The sequence below is a fragment of the Apium graveolens genome, chromosome 8 (assembly GCF_009905375.1).
Source record: "Apium graveolens cultivar Ventura chromosome 8, ASM990537v1, whole genome shotgun sequence".
NCBI classification, from domain to species: domain Eukaryota; kingdom Viridiplantae; phylum Streptophyta; class Magnoliopsida; order Apiales; family Apiaceae; genus Apium; species Apium graveolens.
In genome coordinates this window covers 117,865,887-117,886,748 of record NC_133654.1, presented here as the reverse complement: position 1 = coordinate 117,886,748, position 20,862 = coordinate 117,865,887, and the positions used below count along the sequence as shown (strand labels likewise).

Sequence of the window (20,862 nt, the reverse complement as noted above, 5' to 3'; positions counted from 1 at the left end):
TGAAATGATCCTACATCTTCAGCAGCAACTCTTGCTCCATTTCCCATCAGTAGAATCACCTCCTCTTCCTTAAGAGTCCTACTTTTCCTTAGTCCCTGCATCGAATTGCAGATATGAGAACCACGGGCGGTATCTAATACCCAAGTAGAAATTTGATTTAATGACATATTCACTTCTATCATGAACATACCTGAATCATAAGCGGTAGTCTCACTACCCTTCTTCTTCTTCAATTCTGCAAGGTAAACCTTGCAGTTCCTCTTCTAGTGCCCCACCTTGTTACAGTGAAAGCAAATAACTTTGCTCTTGGGGTCTTCAGCTTTTGGTGGAACCGGCTTTTCTTCACCTACTTTCTTCTTCTTGGAAGGGTTCCTCTTCCTTTTCTTAGGATTGGAACCTTCACCAATTAGAAGAACAGAACTCTTCTTAGGGGGGGAATTCGATTCCGCAGTCTTCAACATGTTGTGGAGTTCAGGCAGGCTGACATCCAACTTATTCATGTGAAAGTTCACAACAAAATGCGAGAACGAACTCGGAAGTGATTGCAAGACCAAGTCTTGGCTCAGCTCCCCATCCATGGCAAAACCAAGTTGTCCAAGACATTCAATCAAATTGATCATCTTAAGTACATGGTTATTCACAGATTATCCCTCAGACATCCTACAACCGAACAGCTCCTTCGATATCTCATATCGAGCTGTCCTCCCCGCCACATCATACAACTCTTGTAGATGCATTAGGATAGTGTGAGCATCCATATGCTCATGTTGCTTCTATAGCTCAATGTTCATGGAAGCTAGCATGATGCATTGCGCAACATTTGCATCATCTATCCACTTACGATACACAACATGTTCATCATTATGTGCATCGCTAGCAGGTTCAGTAGGCTTAGGTGAGTCAAGCACATATTCCAGCTTCTCAACCCTGAGAACAATTCTCAAGTTTCGAAGCCAGTCAGCATAATTAGGACCAGTCAACTTGTGAGCATCTAGTATGCTCCTGAGTGATAGTGCAGAAGACATAATGTATATCGTAAATCTGTAAATGATAAACACATAACAACACTTAGAAAATATTCAATTTCATTTCAAAAACACTATATGAATCGGGTCTTTATTCATAAGTGGCTCCCACTAGTTTATCTAATTTATTCAACCCCCTACGTGAAAAATTAAGCATTCATAATGCTAGTGGGAATAGGGATCCTACATTCCATCACACAACCTCGGCTGTGGCATGAACCGCCATGTAATGTTCAATAGGCAGACAACTCTTGTCAATTACATCTTATGTTATTCCCTAATCAAACTTTAGCCTCTTGAATAATTGAGTCACGGCTGTGGCACAACAAACTCAATATTCTAAGTCAAGTCTAACCCAACATTCCGTACAATTGAATCAGTCTCCAACGGCCCACGGCTGTGGCACGTACCGACCTTTAGATTCTAATTCAATGTACACATCTCTGTGTAATAGACAAGTATTTCTTATTTCAAAATCAAAGCCCTCGGCTGTAGCACGAACCGACAATGATTTAAAAATAAGAACTACTTTCTATCATGTTGGAAGGCTATGACCGACACAAGCCCGTTGTATCATTGGCCAATTACTACTTGATATTATTTAAATTTAGAGGGATTATATTACTTTACAATCATAATCATATTATAAAGAGATTCTTCCTTTTAAATTAAATATTTCAAATCAATAATCAATAATCAGATGATTCCCAGATCGGGTGGAGCATTGTCAAGAGGCGTCACTTAATAACCCTTTCTTACAGATAGAAATCTGTTGTTGACAGAATCATCCTTTCTCTCATATTGAAAATTCATATTCAATTACGTGTTTCATAAACACAAGAATCTCATGATTGTATTCATAATATTATTATTAAGGTTATGAAACAATTTCACTATACTAGATTGTCTAACAAACGCCTTATATTCATTTAAGTTCACCTAAATCTATCATCGCATGATAAACTAAGCATATATCACATATATAAACATGAATAAACATCAAGGTAGGCATGTTACATCATTCAGCATATTGGTCTAAGCATTATACATTTCTATGTATCACATGAAGCATTTAAAAGCTATTAAAACAGTCAAAAACAGCTTTAAAACACTTCTGTTAGCTATAAACAGTTCGAAACAATTTCATAAAATATCATATAATATACCATTAGAAGCGTCTCGAAAAGACGAATCCAACGGCACCAAAAATACCCAATTCTGAGCTCGCACGCGCCATCACGCGCCCCGGAAAGGTAACCCACGCGTCGTCACGCGCACACGCGCTGTCAGGCGCGTGTCACACCGCCGCCCACGCGCCTCACGCGCCCAAAACCCTACGCTGACGTCAGCATGACGTCATCTGATGACGTCAGCATGACGTCAGCACTGCTTGACCAGCGCGTGTCTGACACGCGCCGCGCGTGGCCCACCAGCGCTTGAGCCCCACGCGCGCGCGCCAGTCGCGCGGTCCTTCCCCTGTTTACGTCAGTCGCCGCCTTTTTTTTCTCGATCGCCGTGCTGTTACAGACAACCGTCCTTTTCTCCGTGCACCATTCAGTACAACAACAGATGTATATATATATACATACTAACAATTTATATAAATATATATATATATGATTATTTAATTACGAATTTAATTGCAACAACTTCAAAAGTTCATGATAAATAATCTATACATTATAAAATTATAAGAAAAATACCCAGACGATCTACAATACTTGTAGAACCCAGATCAACATTCAAAATTCTTCTGAGAAATGATTTCTTATCAGTCATAATTAATCCATAATATAACTTGTAAAAATCATAATTAATTCATACAAGCACATAAAATTCTGAAATTTTTACCACAGATCTATATGCATACAACCTATGCTCTGATACCAATGTTGGATTTTAATCGCAGCGGAAGCATGGCAAAACTCTTTTACACATATAAAATCCAAATAAAAGCATATAAATCGTGATTAAAACATATGAATCGATTACTAACCTTTAATAGCGATCCTAAAGCAACGATCGGCGATCCTTAGCAGCTGCTCCTCAAACGTGAAGCACTCCACCGGTATCCACCAAGAAAACGATGCTAAGGAGGAGGAAGAGGTGGAGAAAATTAGGTTTTTCTAAAAATTTTGGGTTAGAATAAAATAGGGTTTATAATAGTATATTTATAGGCAAAATTTTCAGCAGAAATTTTCCCATAAAATATTATTATTATTAACCCTTTATTATTCACATTAATAATTAAAACATCTTTTAATTATTAATCCTTTTTCTAAACACTTTAGAAATAATTCTCTCTCTTGATTTAATTTCCAAAAATTAAATTCTTAATTAATAATGTTAAGAAATTTTCTTAACTAATTTATAATCAATTAAATCTCATTTAATAAATTATTAAATTTACCAATTAATTATTTATTTCATAAATAAATAATTATTAGCCATTATTAATTAATTCCTCCACCATTAAATCATTCTCTTTTATGGTGTGACCCTATAGGTTCAATATTAAGCCGGTAGTAGAAATAAATAATAATAAACCTATTTTATCATTATTTATATAAATTCTCTAATTTATTAAATATGATTAATCAATTAATCATATTTATTCTACATCGTGAGGGATACTTCTCAGCATATCGCGACTATCCGGATAATACGAATTCACTGCTTAGAATACCAAGAACCTATTCAGTGAACAGTTACCGTACAATTAACCCCTTCTACCCTCCAATGTTGTGATTAAATACAAGGCATGGATCTTGTGTCAAGCCTATCTAATTTAATCATTTGTTTTCCCATTTACTATGCTCAGTTCTATGTAAATTAGAAACTCCTTTCTAATTTCATTCACTCTGGCCAGAGATTCATGAACTAGCATAAGTGGATCAGCCTTAAACATTCTCTTCCTTCACTGGAAGGGGTAGATCCTTTATTGATCATACACTATCTTCGTGTATAAATTCCTATACCCAATAGAGCCCTAATAATTGTCCCTGGAGACTAAGAACTAAACCAAAGCATAGTTCAGTGTACACAAGATGACTATGATGACCTCAAGTCTAAGGATACTTGTACAACTATCACTTTGTGAACAACTGCTGACACATGAGTGAACTCCATCAGTTGTTCCGCTGTGCGAGTCATGTTCAGTGAACTTATTCTATAATAAGCACCTACATACTAGCTATAGTGTCACCACACAAATATCTATGAGAACAGACATCCTTCATAATGAAGCAAGCATAGTATGTACCGATCTTTGCGTTTTATTAATTACCAGTTAGTAATCCTATGACCAGGGACTATTTAAGTTTAGAGTTATCATCTTTTAGGTCTCACTATTATGATCTCATCATAATCCATAAAAAGCTTTACTCTAAACTATGGTATATCTTATTTAAACACTTAAATAGATAGAGCCCGTAATAAAAACAAAACAAGTCTTTTATTAATATCAATGAAATCAAAACAGATTACATAAAAAGTTATTCCTAAATCCTCATACATGATTGGACTTAGGACATATCTCTTTCACTCCCCACGGGTTGAATCCTTCAACCATGCCTTGTCGATCGAAGGCCTCAAATTTCACAATGATTTACTTGAAGAGGTCAGGGAAGATTCAAAACTTCGGATGATAGCATATCAAGAAAAAACCGCCAAATATTTCAACAAGAAAGTGTAGACCAAAGTACTCAAGGTCAATGACCTTGTGCTCCGAGAAACTGCAGCCTCGCAACCAACCACAATAGGGAAGCTCCAGCCCTCGTGCGAAGGCCCTTACAAATGACCAAAGTTATAAGCTCGACTACTTATGAGCTGGCACATCTCGACGACCGGCCAATCAAGAATGCGTGGAATGACATCCACCTCAAGAAGTTATACCAGTAACTTTCCTTATTTATGTTAACTCTGAAGCATGTAAAGACATTATCTATTATTGGAAATCTACCCTCGATGCAATGAGGGTCGTTATAAGACCCCCATCGAGGGTCAACTAAATTATTAATTTGGAAACTTCAACAGTTATCCATTCTATATTTTTCCTCACAATAAAATTAAGCCACAATCGGTAGATGCTCAATAAAGCTATTTATACATAAATGCCGATCACCAAATGGCCGCTACATCGAATGTTAATTCCAGAATTGACAGTCACACGAACTTATTTCCCAAAAAAAGGAAAATGTTAACCAAATTAACAACAATGATAGCTCTCATATATAAGCCAAACCTCACCACTTGGGAACATTACAAAAGTAATTTATTACACCACATTGTTAAAATCCAATAAATACTTATTTCTACGACTGATTTATACGTGGCAAGTCCAAAGTGACAATCATTTGTGTATGAAAGTGCTTTATTAAACTTCCAAGAATAAAATAACCTACCAAAAACTCAATATGGAGAACACTTCAAACCCAACTCATATGCAAGCAAAGCATTCCACGCTCAAGCATACAACAACTAAAAAAAGGATAAGAAGAGAGAGAAAAAGAAAACATTTGAAAAATACAACACTTGCAAGTTCTCGAAGGAAGAACCACCTTAAAATAAAAAAGCATCAATGATACGACGCCTACGAATCTTTAAAAGAAAATTAACCACCAGCACAAAAATCAAAGTACGAGAAAAATAACCAATTCGTCATCCAAAGAAAAACAGTAATTCCAACTTAAAGCTATTACAATGAACATGGGGCATACCCCACCTTCACGCCTCAGTTTTGGGTGGAAGGTCTCGAGGTGCTGCATTGGCTAAAGCAAAATCTTGGATTTATTCTTTGAAAGAATGCCTGGTGACATTTATGCCAGTCTATGATAGCCTGGTTAAGCAGCGACCGTAGCCGTCGCCCAGCACATTAGTAATATCTTCCACCCCCTTCTGTACTTCCATCTTCAGTTGCTCATTTTCTTCAACAATTAACTTATAGGATCCATTCATACCGTCGATATGACGCTCCAAACCCTTATATTTAGTTTTTTCATCATCACGATCCTTCTCTATCTCGCGAAGCCGGGCCTCGAGATCTGCCACCTTATTAGTAAGCGACTATTCGGAAATTTCCATCTCCCCGATTCGCTTCGATAAGGCAGAATTTGCATTCACCTGGTCACCTGCCCGTCTTTCTACCTCAGCGTAACTCAAGCTAAACTTCTTTTTCTCCGCCTTAAGAATCAAAATCTCAGCCTCCAACTTAGATTGAGCCTCACAATCGTCATCAGACTAAAACTCCTCCAAGATGTGCATCAAATCAGCAGGCAACTGACAAAAAAGGAGAAAACAAAATAAATAATTATAATAAATTATTATGATGAACAAATGAAGAAAATAAAAAACAAACAAGGGAAAGTAAAGAGTCTTACCCGGCCAGCTCGCCCTTTGCATCTGTCCAAAATCTCATCACGACGCCTACCATCATAAGCCACGTTGTCTTGAGGGATATTGAAAATTTTAAAAGCTCTCAGAGGGACCGCCGACCCACCGGTCCAGCGCTCCGAAGGCTGAATCTCGACCCGAACAGCTTCTTGTCGATCGTGGAGGTCGACTATGTTAGCCATCAACACACGATTTTCGACCAATGTCAAAGTCTTGTTAACTCCACCAGTTACTTCATCAGGCCCGCCAATTTAATCTCTGTCCACCTCTCGATAATGTCGCTTACAAGATTGACTCCCACAGGATCACCATCAGCAACCACTTTTCCTGCATCTTCAACCACCTTCTCCCCACGATCATCCAAAAGCTCGATATGCGCAGAGTGATTAGCCTTCGAAGGACCAGTCCCAGACTTTGAAGCCACGACAACACCTCTCGCAGACCTCTTCACTAACAATAACATCGCTTTGTCCATTTTGTTCCGAATTTCGTTTTTTAAGTTCCTCTTTAGAGAAGTCCCCGCAACTGCAACAAGAGAGAAAAATAGGAAGATCGATTAGGCCACAAAATAAATCACCAAGCAAAAAAAGAAGGTGTGTGTGTGTGTGTTTTATCCTGTTAAAGGCATGCTAATTAAAATTTATCAAGCCCGTTCCCCTTACAGTCGTGCATCTCTAAGAACTTAAGATCTTTTAGTTGCAGATGAGTATATATCGACCTCGTCCCATGAAACTCATCCAAGTAGCCCGGATATTGAGAAAAAATAACGTAATCGAAGGGACCCTGTTCATGTCACAACACAAGGCGACGAAGCCACTAAGCTGAGCAATGGAGTTGGGCGCTAGTTGACCAATCCCACGCCCTATAGCCTCATACATCGCCAAGTGAAATGGATGCATAGGCAACCGTAGTCCGAAGTGAAACAAAAGCATCGGGATCCCGTGCATACCATACTCAGGCATCATCCAAACACGATCATTAATAGACGGGACCCAGTATCGATATTCATTATCCAAATCTACATAGTTTTTCAATTTACTCAATGGAAGTTCCTTATTTATGTAATGACTGAGGTAATTGTGGTTGGGTTTGTCCGAGAACTCTTCCCTCCCCCAACGAAAGCTTTCCTCTAAAATCTGATCCCTAAGTCTCAAGATTCATGGACTCAAAGGCGGCGAAGGTTGGGGGCCTTCGGGAATTCCTGCTAAAAACTCATCCTCGTTCAAATCAGGTATCTCTAAACCATTCAAGTTTAAAAAGGATTCTGATCACCCTCCTCAAGTGGTCTCTTACCAGGATCACGGTTGGAAACAGTCCATTTAGAAGACGATCTCATTCTCTCTATCTGAATTCCATTCACACTCAACAAGATCGCAAGAACGAAAACAAAAAAACAAATAAAAAGACAACAACTTTAAAAGGCAAAGAAAGGAAAAAGAGAGGCGGAGATAACTTACAAATTCGGTTGTGAAAGAAGAGAAATGGACTGCTCCGGAGCGCTGCTTTCTTTTGATAGTAGAAGGAGAATTCAAACAGCCACGGCCCAATCAAATACACTGGGAAAACAAAAAACAAGTGGTTATATAAAAAAAAAGAGAAAACAAAGAGAAAGAGAGAAAAGCAAAAAATAACTGTGCAAAGTGATAAGGGCAATAGCGTAAATAAGTGCAACAAAGCATATCCTACTCTTATTTTTATTTGTTATTTTACCTTTTATTTTAATTCTTCACTAACTTTGATCATATTTATATTTTATCTTTCTTTTCCAAATTTTCAAAACCCAAGATATCCAAAGCAAATCTAAATATATTGCCCAAAATAGTGGGAGGAAATGTTGGACCAAGGACTCAAGAAGAAGGCCCAAGATAATTTTATTGTAATTGATAGATAGTATTTAGTTAAATGCCCACTAGGCCCAATTGTACTAGAAAAAACCACATAAGCTTTCCTATAAAAAGGGAACTAAGACTCATTTGTAAAGGTTGGATAATTGAATAAATAAAGGACTTCCTTAAATATTATTCTCGTATATTCGTTAAGTACATCACTTAGTATGAAGAGAAACCAAAGCAACGTGAAGGAGGCATGAGGTTGATACTTCAGAAGGATCTTTATGGGGCGTTCGTGAGCATATGGAGGATTTTCAAGCTCAGCAATTTAGGGCTCTTAAAAATGAAAGCTACATGTACAAAAATGACAGAAAGTTTATGCATAAATTCAAAGAGCTGGAAGATTTTGTGAATGGAGACATGGAAAATTTTCATGTTACTCCAAATACTGAAATTTTCATGTGCAATGAGTCTTTGAAGATTGTACTTGTGTTGATAGTAAATTACAAATTTCCTCAAATTCATTACATGCCAAATTTCCTCAAATTCAATACATACCTCGCATAGTCAAATAGAAGTATGAACTATAGCACAACTAGGCATATTAAAGATTGGTGCTTTGAATATGGAACAACCACATACAAACACCTGTTGTTAGTTTGAGAGTACCAGAGTTGTTGTTGGACAGATTCCAGAATGCAACTATTGAAATACGTAATAAAGAGCACTTGATTTTTTATCAACTATTGAGGTGTTGCTATGAAACTTATATATTTTAAAAGGATGAAGATGAGGAGAAGAGGAAGAAGGATAAGGAGAAAGGATATGACAAGTTTGAGGAGTGGCCTAAAGCTGAAATTAGTGCATGTGGAAGGTTGATGAGTTTGAATTTTTTTTTTTAATTATGAAAATATTGATTCATTAGTTCCTCGATTATAATTTTATTGATTCAAATATTATCTTTTAAGATGGACAAACAGATATTCATCTTTGGCTGATTGGCGAGACAAATGTACAAAGTATCTTAAATGAAAAATTATAATCTTATGATATGGTATGCTTTAAATTTACATGTATATAATCATAATCTTAAAATAAGTTCATGTTCAATTTAATTTTTTTTATTTCCTTCTCTTTAATTTGTAATTGTAAATGTGCTTATGGTTTGTAATTTGATGGATGATATAAATAATTTTTGGAATGATGTAAATAGATTTATGTCATGTTTTGTTAAAATAAGAATAAGAATTTAGGACTCGGCTTGTGGTGACAATTTTTTGAAAACTAAGAACCGTTATCTCCGGGTTGTAGTGATCGTGACCTGAATTATAGGTTTCAGATTATTGTTGTTATGTGATTATTTGCATAATATGTATTGAATAAGAATATGAAAATTTATCGAAATTTTTATTTGGTATATCGTATCAAATAAATTATTATATTTTGTTATATGTGTATATGTTACTTGACCCTATTAGTTAGTTGAATCAATTGGTTTATTGATGGGGTTGTATAACTCAGTACTTACAAATTTCAGTTTCGGTTTAAGACCTAGTCGGATATAATTAAAATTCTAGAACTTAGAATTTGAGTTGATTGAGCTTTGGATTACCTGAGCTTTTGTAAAAGGCATATTGTAATAAAAATTTAATCAATAAATAGCATTGTGTATTAGCTTCAATTAGAATTAATAATTCGAAAAGTCGGGATATTACAGTAGATTTTTTTGGCAACTAGAGGTAATCTCGACGAGTTTCTTCAAATTCATGCAACCTCAAATTCAATCAGAAAAACTTGATGCAACTAGTTGTATATGGGGTTGATTTTGATTGCCGTATTTTTACGAATATTTTTAAAAAATAGAAATAAGACCAAGAGATGGCTAAATAAGTATCAACTGCATCAATTGATAGAGAGAAAAGGTATCAAGTATCAACTGCATTGTTAACACCATCGCTGTAGTTACTTCAACTCTTATCTTTATCCCACAAACAAACATGAAGCACACCACATAATTGAAACAACTAAGCTTCAAACATGAACGGTTCATCGACGTAGAATCCTATGAAACATGCTAAACCACAATAAGATCATGTTAACCTACGATTTGTTGCTTATTGTTCCATATAGGATGTTCGAATTGCCATTATTTTCCCACAAAACAAAATCCAAAGGATTTTTGAGCTTCTTGCACATGATGATTCCAAAATCTAGTTTGTCAGCTTCAATATTTGCAGAGACCTGGGTTTCTCGTCTCTTTATGGCGATTGATTATTAATATTGTCAAATTTGAACTTTTGTACAGCTTATTACATGGGATAATAATAAATTTATCATTGCTCACGCAATATTTATATCTGAATTGACTTGTTACTTGTGCACTGACACTGAGTCGAGCTAATTTTCAGAAGCAGATAATGGCATTATCAGGATGAAGACAATGATAACGATCATATCTAAAAGATGTTATGTTATGTAACTGCTTGATTTGAAGGTTAAGAATATCAAGAAAGACGATCGGAGACGATGATATCTAAAAGCCAGATAATTTAATTTTAAACATGCAATTCTATTCGACTCCACATATACCTCTCGTAGCTGGAAGTACAAGTGAAACAATATCATCAACCTGGGCACTTGTAAATATCGATAACTACTTTGTCCAGTTTTTTTTTCACATCTGGCTAAAAAACAAAAACCAAGTTTTTTTATATTTATAACGCAGTTTCTGGAGCTACCTAACCAAACCATTTAGTTCCTTGGTCATCTTGATTAGGCTGTTAGATAACATTGTGATATATATATATATATATATCAGAACAATGGAGATGAACTTGATAAAACCTGAACTAGGCAGTGGAAGCAGGAGCTTGTGCAATGTGGAAACTGATATTTTGACGACCAAGTGTGTTAAAAGACGACGAAGATCTCCTTCGCTGGCTCAAGGTGCTGAACAACAAGGTAAGCCACCAGGGCTACCGCTGGCTGATCCACCAACTGCTGCTGCTGCTGCTGCAACTACTACTGTCAAGAGAAGTTCAAGATTCCGCGGTGTCAGCAGGTCTAATTTGATTTGATACACACATATAAATTGTTTGCATCCTAATTTTGTGCTAAATAGATGTTTTGTTTTGTTTTTGTCACAGACATAGGTGGACTGGAAGATATGAAGCTCATTTGTGGGACAAAGGTTCATGGAATGTAACGCAGAGAAAGAAGGGTAAACAAGGTAAGATAATTGTATTATCACCCACGCACAAATATTTGTAATTGTGTCAGATAACTATAGTATTGATTGCTAACGTGCATTTGTTTTTTCATTTTTCCCATGGCGGCGTTTTTTAAATTTGGCATGGAACAGTCTACCTTGGTGAGTAGAACATATTTCACTTTTCTCTATATAAGCAATTAGATTTGGATAAATTCAACTGAGTTGTATGTTTGTTTTTTTTTTTTATCTCTTTTATCAGGGGCTTATGATGAAGAAGAATCTGCAGCAAGATCTTATGACTTGGCTGCCATCAAGTACTGGGGAACATCAATACTTACAAATTTTCCGGTACACTTGTGACATAAGAATTACTATATTTAGTAGGGAACACAGTGGTGTCTATGATCTATATTAGAAATGTTTGTAAATTTTTCTTCATTTTCAGGTTTCTGACTATGAAAAAGAAATTGAGATCATGGCAAGTTTAACAAAAGAGGAGTATCTGGCCTCACTAAGAAGGTATTTGAAGCATATATATATATATATATATATATATATATATATTGCCTATACTTTTATTTTGGACAAGTTTAATTAAATTTTACAAGATACTAGTTAAATACCGACACGCACATTCTTATCTCCACCGAGACTTGGACCCTATATTGTTAGTGATAGCACATTTTAAAAAACAAAAAACTTAATGGCATTAAAAAACTGCTCATCAGGAGAAGCAGTGGTTTCTCAAGAGGTGTATCCAAATACAGAGGAGTTGCAAGGTGAGTTGAACATAAATTTGAACATTTAACGGTAAAGCCATACAATATATGCTTACTTTTTGAATAAAAGTAGACATATGAGATTGCTCTAAGAATGTAATACATTTCACATATCTGTAAAACTGCAGGCACCATCACAATGGTAGATGGGAAGCACGAATCGGAAGGGTGTTTGGAAACAAGTATCTGTACCTTGGCACTTACAGTAAGTTGAAAACAACCAAGTTTAACAACTGAATGACAGGAACAAGGATGAAGAGTGCTTAATATTCTAGTTCTGAGATAATAGAATAATTTTGTTGCAGGTACTCAAGAAGAGGCTGCCCATGCTTATGATATTGCAGCAATTGAGTATAGAGGAATCAATGCTGTGACAAATTTTGACTTGAGCACCTACATAAGATGGCTCAGAACTTCAGGTGCCAATTCACTTACTTGTCAGGATCCAAGAACTTCATCAGATCCTCAAGCATTAACAGCAGCATCCTCCTCCTCCTCAACACTTGATCCCATCAAGGAATCTGAATTATCTTTTACTCCAAATTCTTTCACATTTGGTATGGGAATTCCCCCAAAGCAAGAGCTTTTTGAAACAATAATGCCTGCTGGTCCTAACAACAAGTCATCACCAACTGCACTCAGCCTCCTCCTCAGATCATCAGTGTTTAAAGATCTTGTGGAGAAGAATTCAAACGATGAAAGCCCTGTTGGCCGAAAATACCAGTTACATGAACATGAATTTGGAGGAATCGTTAGTTTCAGGGGAATCGAGAATTCTCCGTATGAGATTCCTTCAAGTGGCTTGGAGGCTAAAGAGGAAATGGCATTGCCATTATTAAACACCACCACAGTGAGGGCAAGGTGGAACTGAGTGGCACACCGACTCATTTACACGGAAAACTAACAATTTAAGGTTGGAGTAGGAGTATCATCAACATCATCATAACAACATACTTCATTGGAAATAAAGAATATAATATAAATCAGTATCTCAATTGCGACTTTGGATGTTACTCTTTTATTGCATAAATCAGCTTATATGTTGCTGTAATTTGACAAATATTTAGTTTCCTATACTTTATATTACAATTATCATAATTATTATTGATGCTAATATCTTGTCAACAAAAAAAAAAAGAAGATGCGTACAATTATGTGGCCTGAATTGGTTGTGCCGGAATTAGCAGACTCGGGGGCTTGCTTGCTCGATCGAATTCGATGTTGATGCTAATTTACCTTGACAAAATTGCAGACAGACAACTGAGCTCTCACTACTTTACCGAAAGAGTGGCAAGAATAAACCCATTTTAGGTAGTAGAATGATAAGAATAACCGCTTCTCATAAAGTGGTCGATTTTAGCCGGTGGTATGCTACGCATTTCACAGACGAACTAGCATTCCACCCCAGGCCCCGGTTCCCAGGATTAGGATATTCCAGGTAACATTTATTACTCATTCTAAGATGAGGTAACTTGTAAGTTGTAACATGCAATTCAGAACGGTGTATTTATTTAGTAATATTTATTTTTATTTTTTTTGAAAATAAGCACTTGCATATATTAAAACTGCTCAGAAAAGATATTACAGGTAATATACTCCGGAGGGGTATGCACCCACTCCTGCAGACCTGACGTAGAATACGTTGCCCTTGCTAGCGTATGAGCAATCATATTCGCAGATCTATGCACGAAAACTACTAACACCTCCTCAAAGTGTTTAATTATTTCACGACATTCACTAACAATTGTGTGAAAATAAGATTTTCCCATGCTGCCATTCACTGCCTCAACCAGCAGCTTGGAGTCAGACTCGAAAACACACCTATTGCCTCCCCATGCTTTTGCCCATAACAAAGCCTCCTGCAGACTTACAGCTTCAGCCATTTGTGGACTCATATCTCCTCGTATGACATTGCTTCGTGCTCGTATAAACGCACCTGTTGTATCTCGAGCCACACATCCCACCCCAATAAATCCTGCACCATGTTTACATGCAGCATCGACATTTATTTTAGTCCATCCCACTGGCGGTTTACTCCATACCCTGTCACCCAGTTGCTGTTGTGCTCGGCTTGTCTCCCCCTCCTCTCTCGCCTTCTTCCATTCAGCCAACGTGTTAAACACCATGGATTTCATACCAAAAGCTGACTGTGTTACTCTTTCCCAGACCCACTGATTACGACGATACCACAAACCCCAACATAAGATCCCCACTTGAGCACATTTATCTTTATTATACGTATCAAAGACTCTCTGCAAAATCGTCTTGACAGTATCTTGTGGTAACACTGCAGTCATATTATTTAGCCCCGTAGTCATCCATATCTCCTGTGCAAATTCACATTCAAACAATACATGAATAGCACTTTCAACATGATTTTGGCACCAAGTACATATCATATCAACAGGAACACGTTTACTGTGCAATGCCTCCGCTGTAGGAAGAGTATTGCACCACACACGCCAGAGAAAATTTGTAACCTTTCCTGGTAACCTCAGCGCCCATAGCTTCTTCCAAAATCCTTTCTCATTATATTCCTTCTCTCCCCTAATTCGTCTGTAGCAGCTACGCACAGTGAAGTCTCCTTTGTCCTCAAGTATCCAAAACCATGAGTCACTCTTAGCGAAACTTGGTATAGGAATTTTACGAATAAGATCACTATCTCTAGTATTACATATATCATTAATTACATCCTCATCCCGCGCCTTCTGACTATCCTCCATCAAACCACTAACTTTAATATCTTTCAGCTCAGCAGGCATATCAGTCGTCATGTACCCATTTGTCAAGCATGGCAACCATGGAATTTCCCACACTCGAGTACTTTTACCGTCTCCAATCCTCCGACGACACCCTTGTTTAATCACGCTCTGTGCTTCCATAATACTCCTCCACACAAAACTCGGATTTTGCCCAACTTTAGCACTTAAGAAATCTCCTTGCGGGTAATACTTAGCTCGCATTAATTCTGTAACCAAAGGATTTGTATTATTTAGCAGCCTCCACCCTTGCTTGGCCAGCATCGCCACATTAAACTCCTTCAGCTTTTTAAAACCCAAACCCCCTCCTTCTTTTGCCTCACACAACTTATCCCACGCCATCCATTTTATGCCACCACCTGACCTACCATTTGACCACCAGTAAGCATTCATCTTCTTTTCTATTGCATCACATATTTCTCCCGGAATCAGCAACAGCCCCATCCAAAAATTAGGAATAACCTGTGCTGCAGTTTTCAGTAATGTGATTTTACCCGCCTTAGAAATTGTTCGATTTGTCCACGTCTGGAGCTTCTGCTCAACCCTGTCCACCAGAAATTTGAACTTTGCAGTTTTATCTCGACCAATTCTCATAGGCATCCCAAGGTACGTTCCAGGATCACTGACTTCACCAACTTGTAATTGTGTACAAACATCACTTCTATCAGACTCACTTGTATTTGGTGAGAAAATAACCGTTGATTTATTGTAGTTCACCACCTGTCCTGAGAGCTCCTCATATCTACTCAAGATGCGCTTCATAACAGTGGCTTCCTGAGCATTTGCTCGAAAGAAAAAGTAACAGTCGTCCGCGAAAAGCAAGTGAGAGATCGTAGGTGCTCCCCTAGCAATAGAACATCCATGTAGGAGACCTACCTCCTCATTTCGCCGGATAATCGCGCTCAACCCTTCTGCGCACATAATGTAAATATATGGCGAAATCGGGTCGCCCTGCCTTATTCCCCTCCTAGGTGTAACAGCTCCAAATTCACTCCCATTATGTAAAAAGCTATATGAAACTGAACGAATATAAGACATTATTCGATCAATCCAAACTGCATTAAACCCGAATTTTCTCATCATGCTCTCAATAAAACGCCATTCCAATCGATCATACGCTTTCGATATGTCAATCTTGAGGCCTGCTATTCCATGCTTCCCTTGAGTTTTGCGTTTCATGTAGTGATTAACTTCGAACGCAACCAATGCATTATCCGTCAACAAACGCCCCTCAATGAATGCACTTTGTTTGTCAGAAATTATCCTTCCCAAGCATGTTTTCAGTCTGTTTGATAGTACTTTAGACAAGATTCGGACCAAGACATTACATAGAGAAATAGGACGTAGTTCTTGCATTTTAGTAGGCACCTTAACTTTCGGGATCAAACACACCAGCGTCTTATTTACATCAATAGGAATGTATCCTGTTTGCAGAAAACACTTACAAAATTCAACGACATCATTCCCCACGACATTCCAGAATACTTGAAAAAATGCCGGATTTAGGCCATCAGGCCCAGGAGATTTATCCGGATGCATCGATGACACAGCACTCTTAACCTCCTCCTATGTTACTTCAGCAATTAGTCCCTCGTTTTCCTCATCTGTTACTTCCTTCACCTTTTCCCCTTGGGACAGGTCCCCATCATTACCTTCGCTCTGGAATAAACCTGAGAAATATTCCGTGATCACATCCTGGATTTCACCTATTGTTTCTTTCCATTCCCCCTCACTATTCTGAATTCGCTGAATTGTATTAGCTCTTTTCCGAGTAGCTGCATATTTATGGAAAAAACGGGTGTTTTGATCACCCTCACGCAGCCAGAACTGTTTTGCACGCTGCTTCCAGTAAATTTCCTGTTTTTCCAAGAGATTCAAATACTCCCATCTCGCTGTTTTATACATAATAGCCCCCTGCATGTCTCTTCTGGTTCTCAGTTGCCGTAATCTCTTCTTGCAATTAGCCAGCTTATCTCTAAACTCCTGTTTCACTCCTCCACCCCACTCCTCCAATTTAATACAGCACAACTGAATTCGACTCATTATTGTCTCACCCTCTGTACTAGCCCAACTATTCTTTATCAACTGCAAACAGTCCTTTTCCTTAATCCAAACGTTTTCAAATCGAAAACGTTTAGCTTTTGGCATGTATACTTGTCTATTCAATTGCAAGTTCAACGGTAAATGATCCGACGGAGCCACTTCCAACACTTTTATTTCAGCATCTGGAAACAAATCACTCCATGCCTGAGTTGCAACACCCCGATCTAACCGTTCTTGAACCCAGTGACTTGTCCCTCTAGACTTTTCCCATGTGTACCTTTCTCCAGTAAAGCCCAAGTCCATCAAGTTACACTCCATTAACGTTTCCACAAAACCTGTTAACATACTTCTCGGGTACTCTGGCCCTCCACGTTTCTCATTAGCATACATCAAATTATTGAAGTCTCCAATAACACACCATGGGAGATTTGACTTCTCAGCTAGGGTTCGAAGTACGTTCCACGACTCCCTTTTTCTCCCCCATTCAGGACACCCATAGAACCCAGTGTACCTCCAACGACCAACTTGCTCATTTTCCACTTCAAAGTCAATAAAGTGAGTGTTGCTCTCCCTCAATGTACAGCTTCCTTCATTCTTCCATATCAACGCCAAACCCCCACTCTGTCCCTGTGATTCCACAACCCAACATCCAGCATAATTTATTGTTTTACAAACCTCAATTACTCTACTTTTCTTAGCTAAAGTTTCAGAAAGGAAAATAAAGCTGGGCTTTATTTGTTGTGTTATTTCCCGCAGGAAACGAACTGTACGTGGGGAGCCCAGCCCACGACAGTTCCAAGCTATTAAACTCATTGCTCTAGGTGGGCCTGTACAACAGGTCCCACCATTTGTCCGTTTTTTGGCCCATCAATCAAAATCTGTTCACTGCATACATCTTGTATATCCCCTTCCTTATTTTGTACATTTTCTACCCGCCTTCGTTTGGATTCAAAAATAGTCGTAATATTGTCAACCTCCTTTGCTCCCTTATTTTCCTCCTCCTGATTTGCAGCATCTATCATATCTTTCCTATTAACTCGCGTAGTAACCAAAATCCCCCCATTCTCTCCTGATATCTCGCGTACAATCCCATCAACTTCCATGAACTTCGCCACCCCCCTACCATCGCCGTCGTGATTCGTATGTGCCGAGTTTGCTTTGTTCTCCGATGTTCCCCAGGCATTGTCATCCTCATTTCCACTTCGTAGTCATTTAGCACCAATATTTTGGTTCCTCACATTCTTATTTGGAGCCCTCAGCCAGGTCCCGTAAGCTCTATCAATCTCTTTATCAGGATTTGCGTATACAATGCCACAGTCCCTCTCAGAATGCCCAAGCAATCCACATACAAAACAAAATGTGCTTAGCCTCTCATACTTAAAATTTACCCAACTCCAGTCACCTCCTGTACGCTTGATTTTCATTCTCCTTTTTAGTGGCGTGCCAACATCTATAGACACTCTGATACGAACGTATGTTTTCCACATTCCGTTTGTGCTTGCAGGGTCTGTTTTAACAAAAACACCAATATACTGCCCTATACTCTGAAGAATCTTCTCAGAAATGAACCCATTTGGAAGGTCATAGATCTGAACCCATATATCCACCCTATTCAGATTTACCCCATGCGGCTCCTCATTCTCCTGTAAGCACTGAGACACCAACAGGCTCTGCTCAAAGGTCCACGGTCCACCATCCAAAACCTTTTGTAGATCAAGTTTGTGGTAAAACACAAACGAATATCGTTGTCCCCCCAAATCATGTATTTCCACTCCCTCTTTTGGTCTCCATAAAGAAGCAAGAACGTTTTGCATGGCGTTGAAGTTTACGTTCTTCTCCGTTAGAAAACGACCCACCAACACAAAAGTTTTCCTATTAGGCCTTACCTCCTCCTCTCCCACTACAACTCCACCGTTTTCTTCCTCCTCCAGTGCAAGCCTCGCATATAGTTCTTCCAGATTCGTTGTTGTGTTTGCCATTTGATTTACTATGCACCCACAAATATTCGTAAACGAAATAGTTATAATGAATAAACTTGTCACAAGACAAGACAGAAAAACTTGTCACAAGACAAGACCCATAATCTTATTATTTAGTAATATTTATAACAACATACATAACCTAAAAATGGGTGTTGAACCTATTATGCATTTTATAATCCTTCATTCCTTCCCACCAAACTTGAGTTGGTAGGTAAAACAGAATACACATTCAACACTTATCTAATAGAACTGTCATTATTGTCCAAAATTAATTTTGATATTGATTATTTTTATTCAAAATCTTTAGATATATTTTCTATGATATCAATGTAAAATTGGCTTTTTAAGTATTACCGTCAATTTTTTGACTACTACCCTGATAATCTTATACACTTAATTTTTTTATTTCAGATATTTCGGTGTTAAGTAAAATATAATAGAAAAAGTTGTATATTTGAAATTTTTGTAAAAAATTACATAAAATGAATCTTTAAATCTTGTAAAACGAAGTTAAAATGAACGAGATATATTTAATCTTCATAAAAAACTTGTTGACCACAAATATTTCACAAATATTGACTCCATTTTACATTATTTAAGAATCTATTTTATGTTTTTTTTTTCACAAAAATTCAAATAGATTAATTATCATATGAGTTACTTAATACGTTATAATATATCAAACGAGTCACTGCAAAAATTTTGGTCTCATTTAAATTACTCAAGTAAAAATATATATCATGTCGTTAAATTTTTTAAAAATCAATGTTAAAATAAACGTTTTCCGTTAAGGTGGGTGACCTAATATCTAAGTGGATGTATCATAGTCTTTAACCTCATGTTGTTGCAGCCATATCGATGGTGCATCCATATCGACGGGTATATTCGTTAAAATAAAATGTTAAAACAATATGAATAACCCCAAAAGCTAACTGAAAATCATATACGCGGGTATACAGTAAAACCTCTATAAATTAATATAGTTAGGACCGGAGAATTCTATTAATTTAGAGAGGTATTAATTAATCGATAAATTAATAATTATTAATTTATAGAGAATTTTCGGTAGCAAACAAAATTAACTTTTGATTAAATTTTTATTCACATAAATTTAAATAAAATGAATTGTACAATTTATATTTTATACTTAATTCAATTAATTCAATGTATATGAATTTAGAAAGTCAATGTAATGTATAATATATTAGATTCAAAGTTCATGTAGTGTATAAGTTAAATTCATTGTATTTTACATAGAAAATATTCAATGTATATTAGGAAAATTCAAAGTACATAAATTAATTTAATTCATTGTATTTTACATAGAAAGTATTCAATGTATGTGTAGTCATAAAATACAATTATATGTTGATTTAAATTATATGAAAAAACAAACTACAATTGAATCATATTTTACAAAGATTTAATAGCTATATTTTTATGAATATAAGGGAATTATTAATTTATAATTTTATTGGGACCATATTTTTATACAGGGTTTTCAAAAAAATTATTATCTTATTATCTTATCGAAATTGATCATTTTTTGAACTGGCCCAAGTCGGGACCAGACAAAATTATTAATTTAGAGAGATTATTAATTAATCGAGTATTAATTTACAGAGGTTTTACTGTAGTTTGAAAATGACTCCTCTAAGGCCCGACTAGCCATGAGAATGTTGTTTCGTCTTTGTCCATCGATGTTTTTTAAATTATTTAACAAAATGAAACATATAATTTGATTAGTGAATTAATAGAGACCAAAAATTTCGTTGATGCATTGCAATATACTAAGTGACCTATTTGATAATCAACCCAAATTCAAATATAAAATTTGTTTTTA

The 20,862-nt window shown here is 36.8% G+C and overlaps 4 protein-coding genes across 4 annotated transcripts; 1 reads left to right on the top strand and 3 right to left on the bottom strand.

The window, feature by feature from the left end:
• Window positions 1-5,860: 5,860 nt before the first annotated feature.
• Window positions 5,861-9,049, bottom strand: LOC141678553 (uncharacterized). Its single transcript, XM_074484897.1, has 4 exons — window positions 8,804-9,049; window positions 7,874-7,972; window positions 6,404-6,941; window positions 5,861-6,302 (listed from the first exon to the last, which is right to left on the bottom strand). Exons 1-3 carry the CDS (start codon window positions 8,808-8,810, stop codon window positions 6,646-6,648), a joined length of 402 nt encoding a protein of 133 aa, XP_074340998.1. The 5' UTR covers window positions 8,811-9,049; the 3' UTR covers window positions 5,861-6,302; window positions 6,404-6,645.
• A 2,018-nt stretch (window positions 9,050-11,067) lies between these two features.
• On the top strand, window positions 11,068-13,106 carry LOC141679924 (AP2-like ethylene-responsive transcription factor AIL5). Its single transcript, XM_074486284.1, has 8 exons — window positions 11,068-11,306; window positions 11,392-11,474; window positions 11,607-11,615; window positions 11,716-11,804; window positions 11,902-11,975; window positions 12,185-12,235; window positions 12,364-12,440; window positions 12,541-13,106. Exons 1-8 carry the CDS (start codon window positions 11,068-11,070, stop codon window positions 13,104-13,106), a joined length of 1,188 nt encoding a protein of 395 aa, XP_074342385.1.
• Window positions 13,107-16,560: 3,454 nt separating this feature from the next.
• LOC141679922 (uncharacterized) lies at window positions 16,561-17,850 on the bottom strand. The gene has a single exon (XM_074486283.1). The coding sequence runs from the start codon at window positions 17,848-17,850 to the stop codon at window positions 16,561-16,563; it is 1,290 nt and encodes a 429-aa protein (XP_074342384.1).
• A 395-nt stretch (window positions 17,851-18,245) lies between these two features.
• On the bottom strand, window positions 18,246-19,016 carry LOC141679921 (uncharacterized). The gene has a single exon (XM_074486282.1). It carries the CDS (start codon window positions 19,014-19,016, stop codon window positions 18,246-18,248), a length of 771 nt encoding a protein of 256 aa, XP_074342383.1.
• Window positions 19,017-20,862: the final 1,846 nt, after the last annotated feature.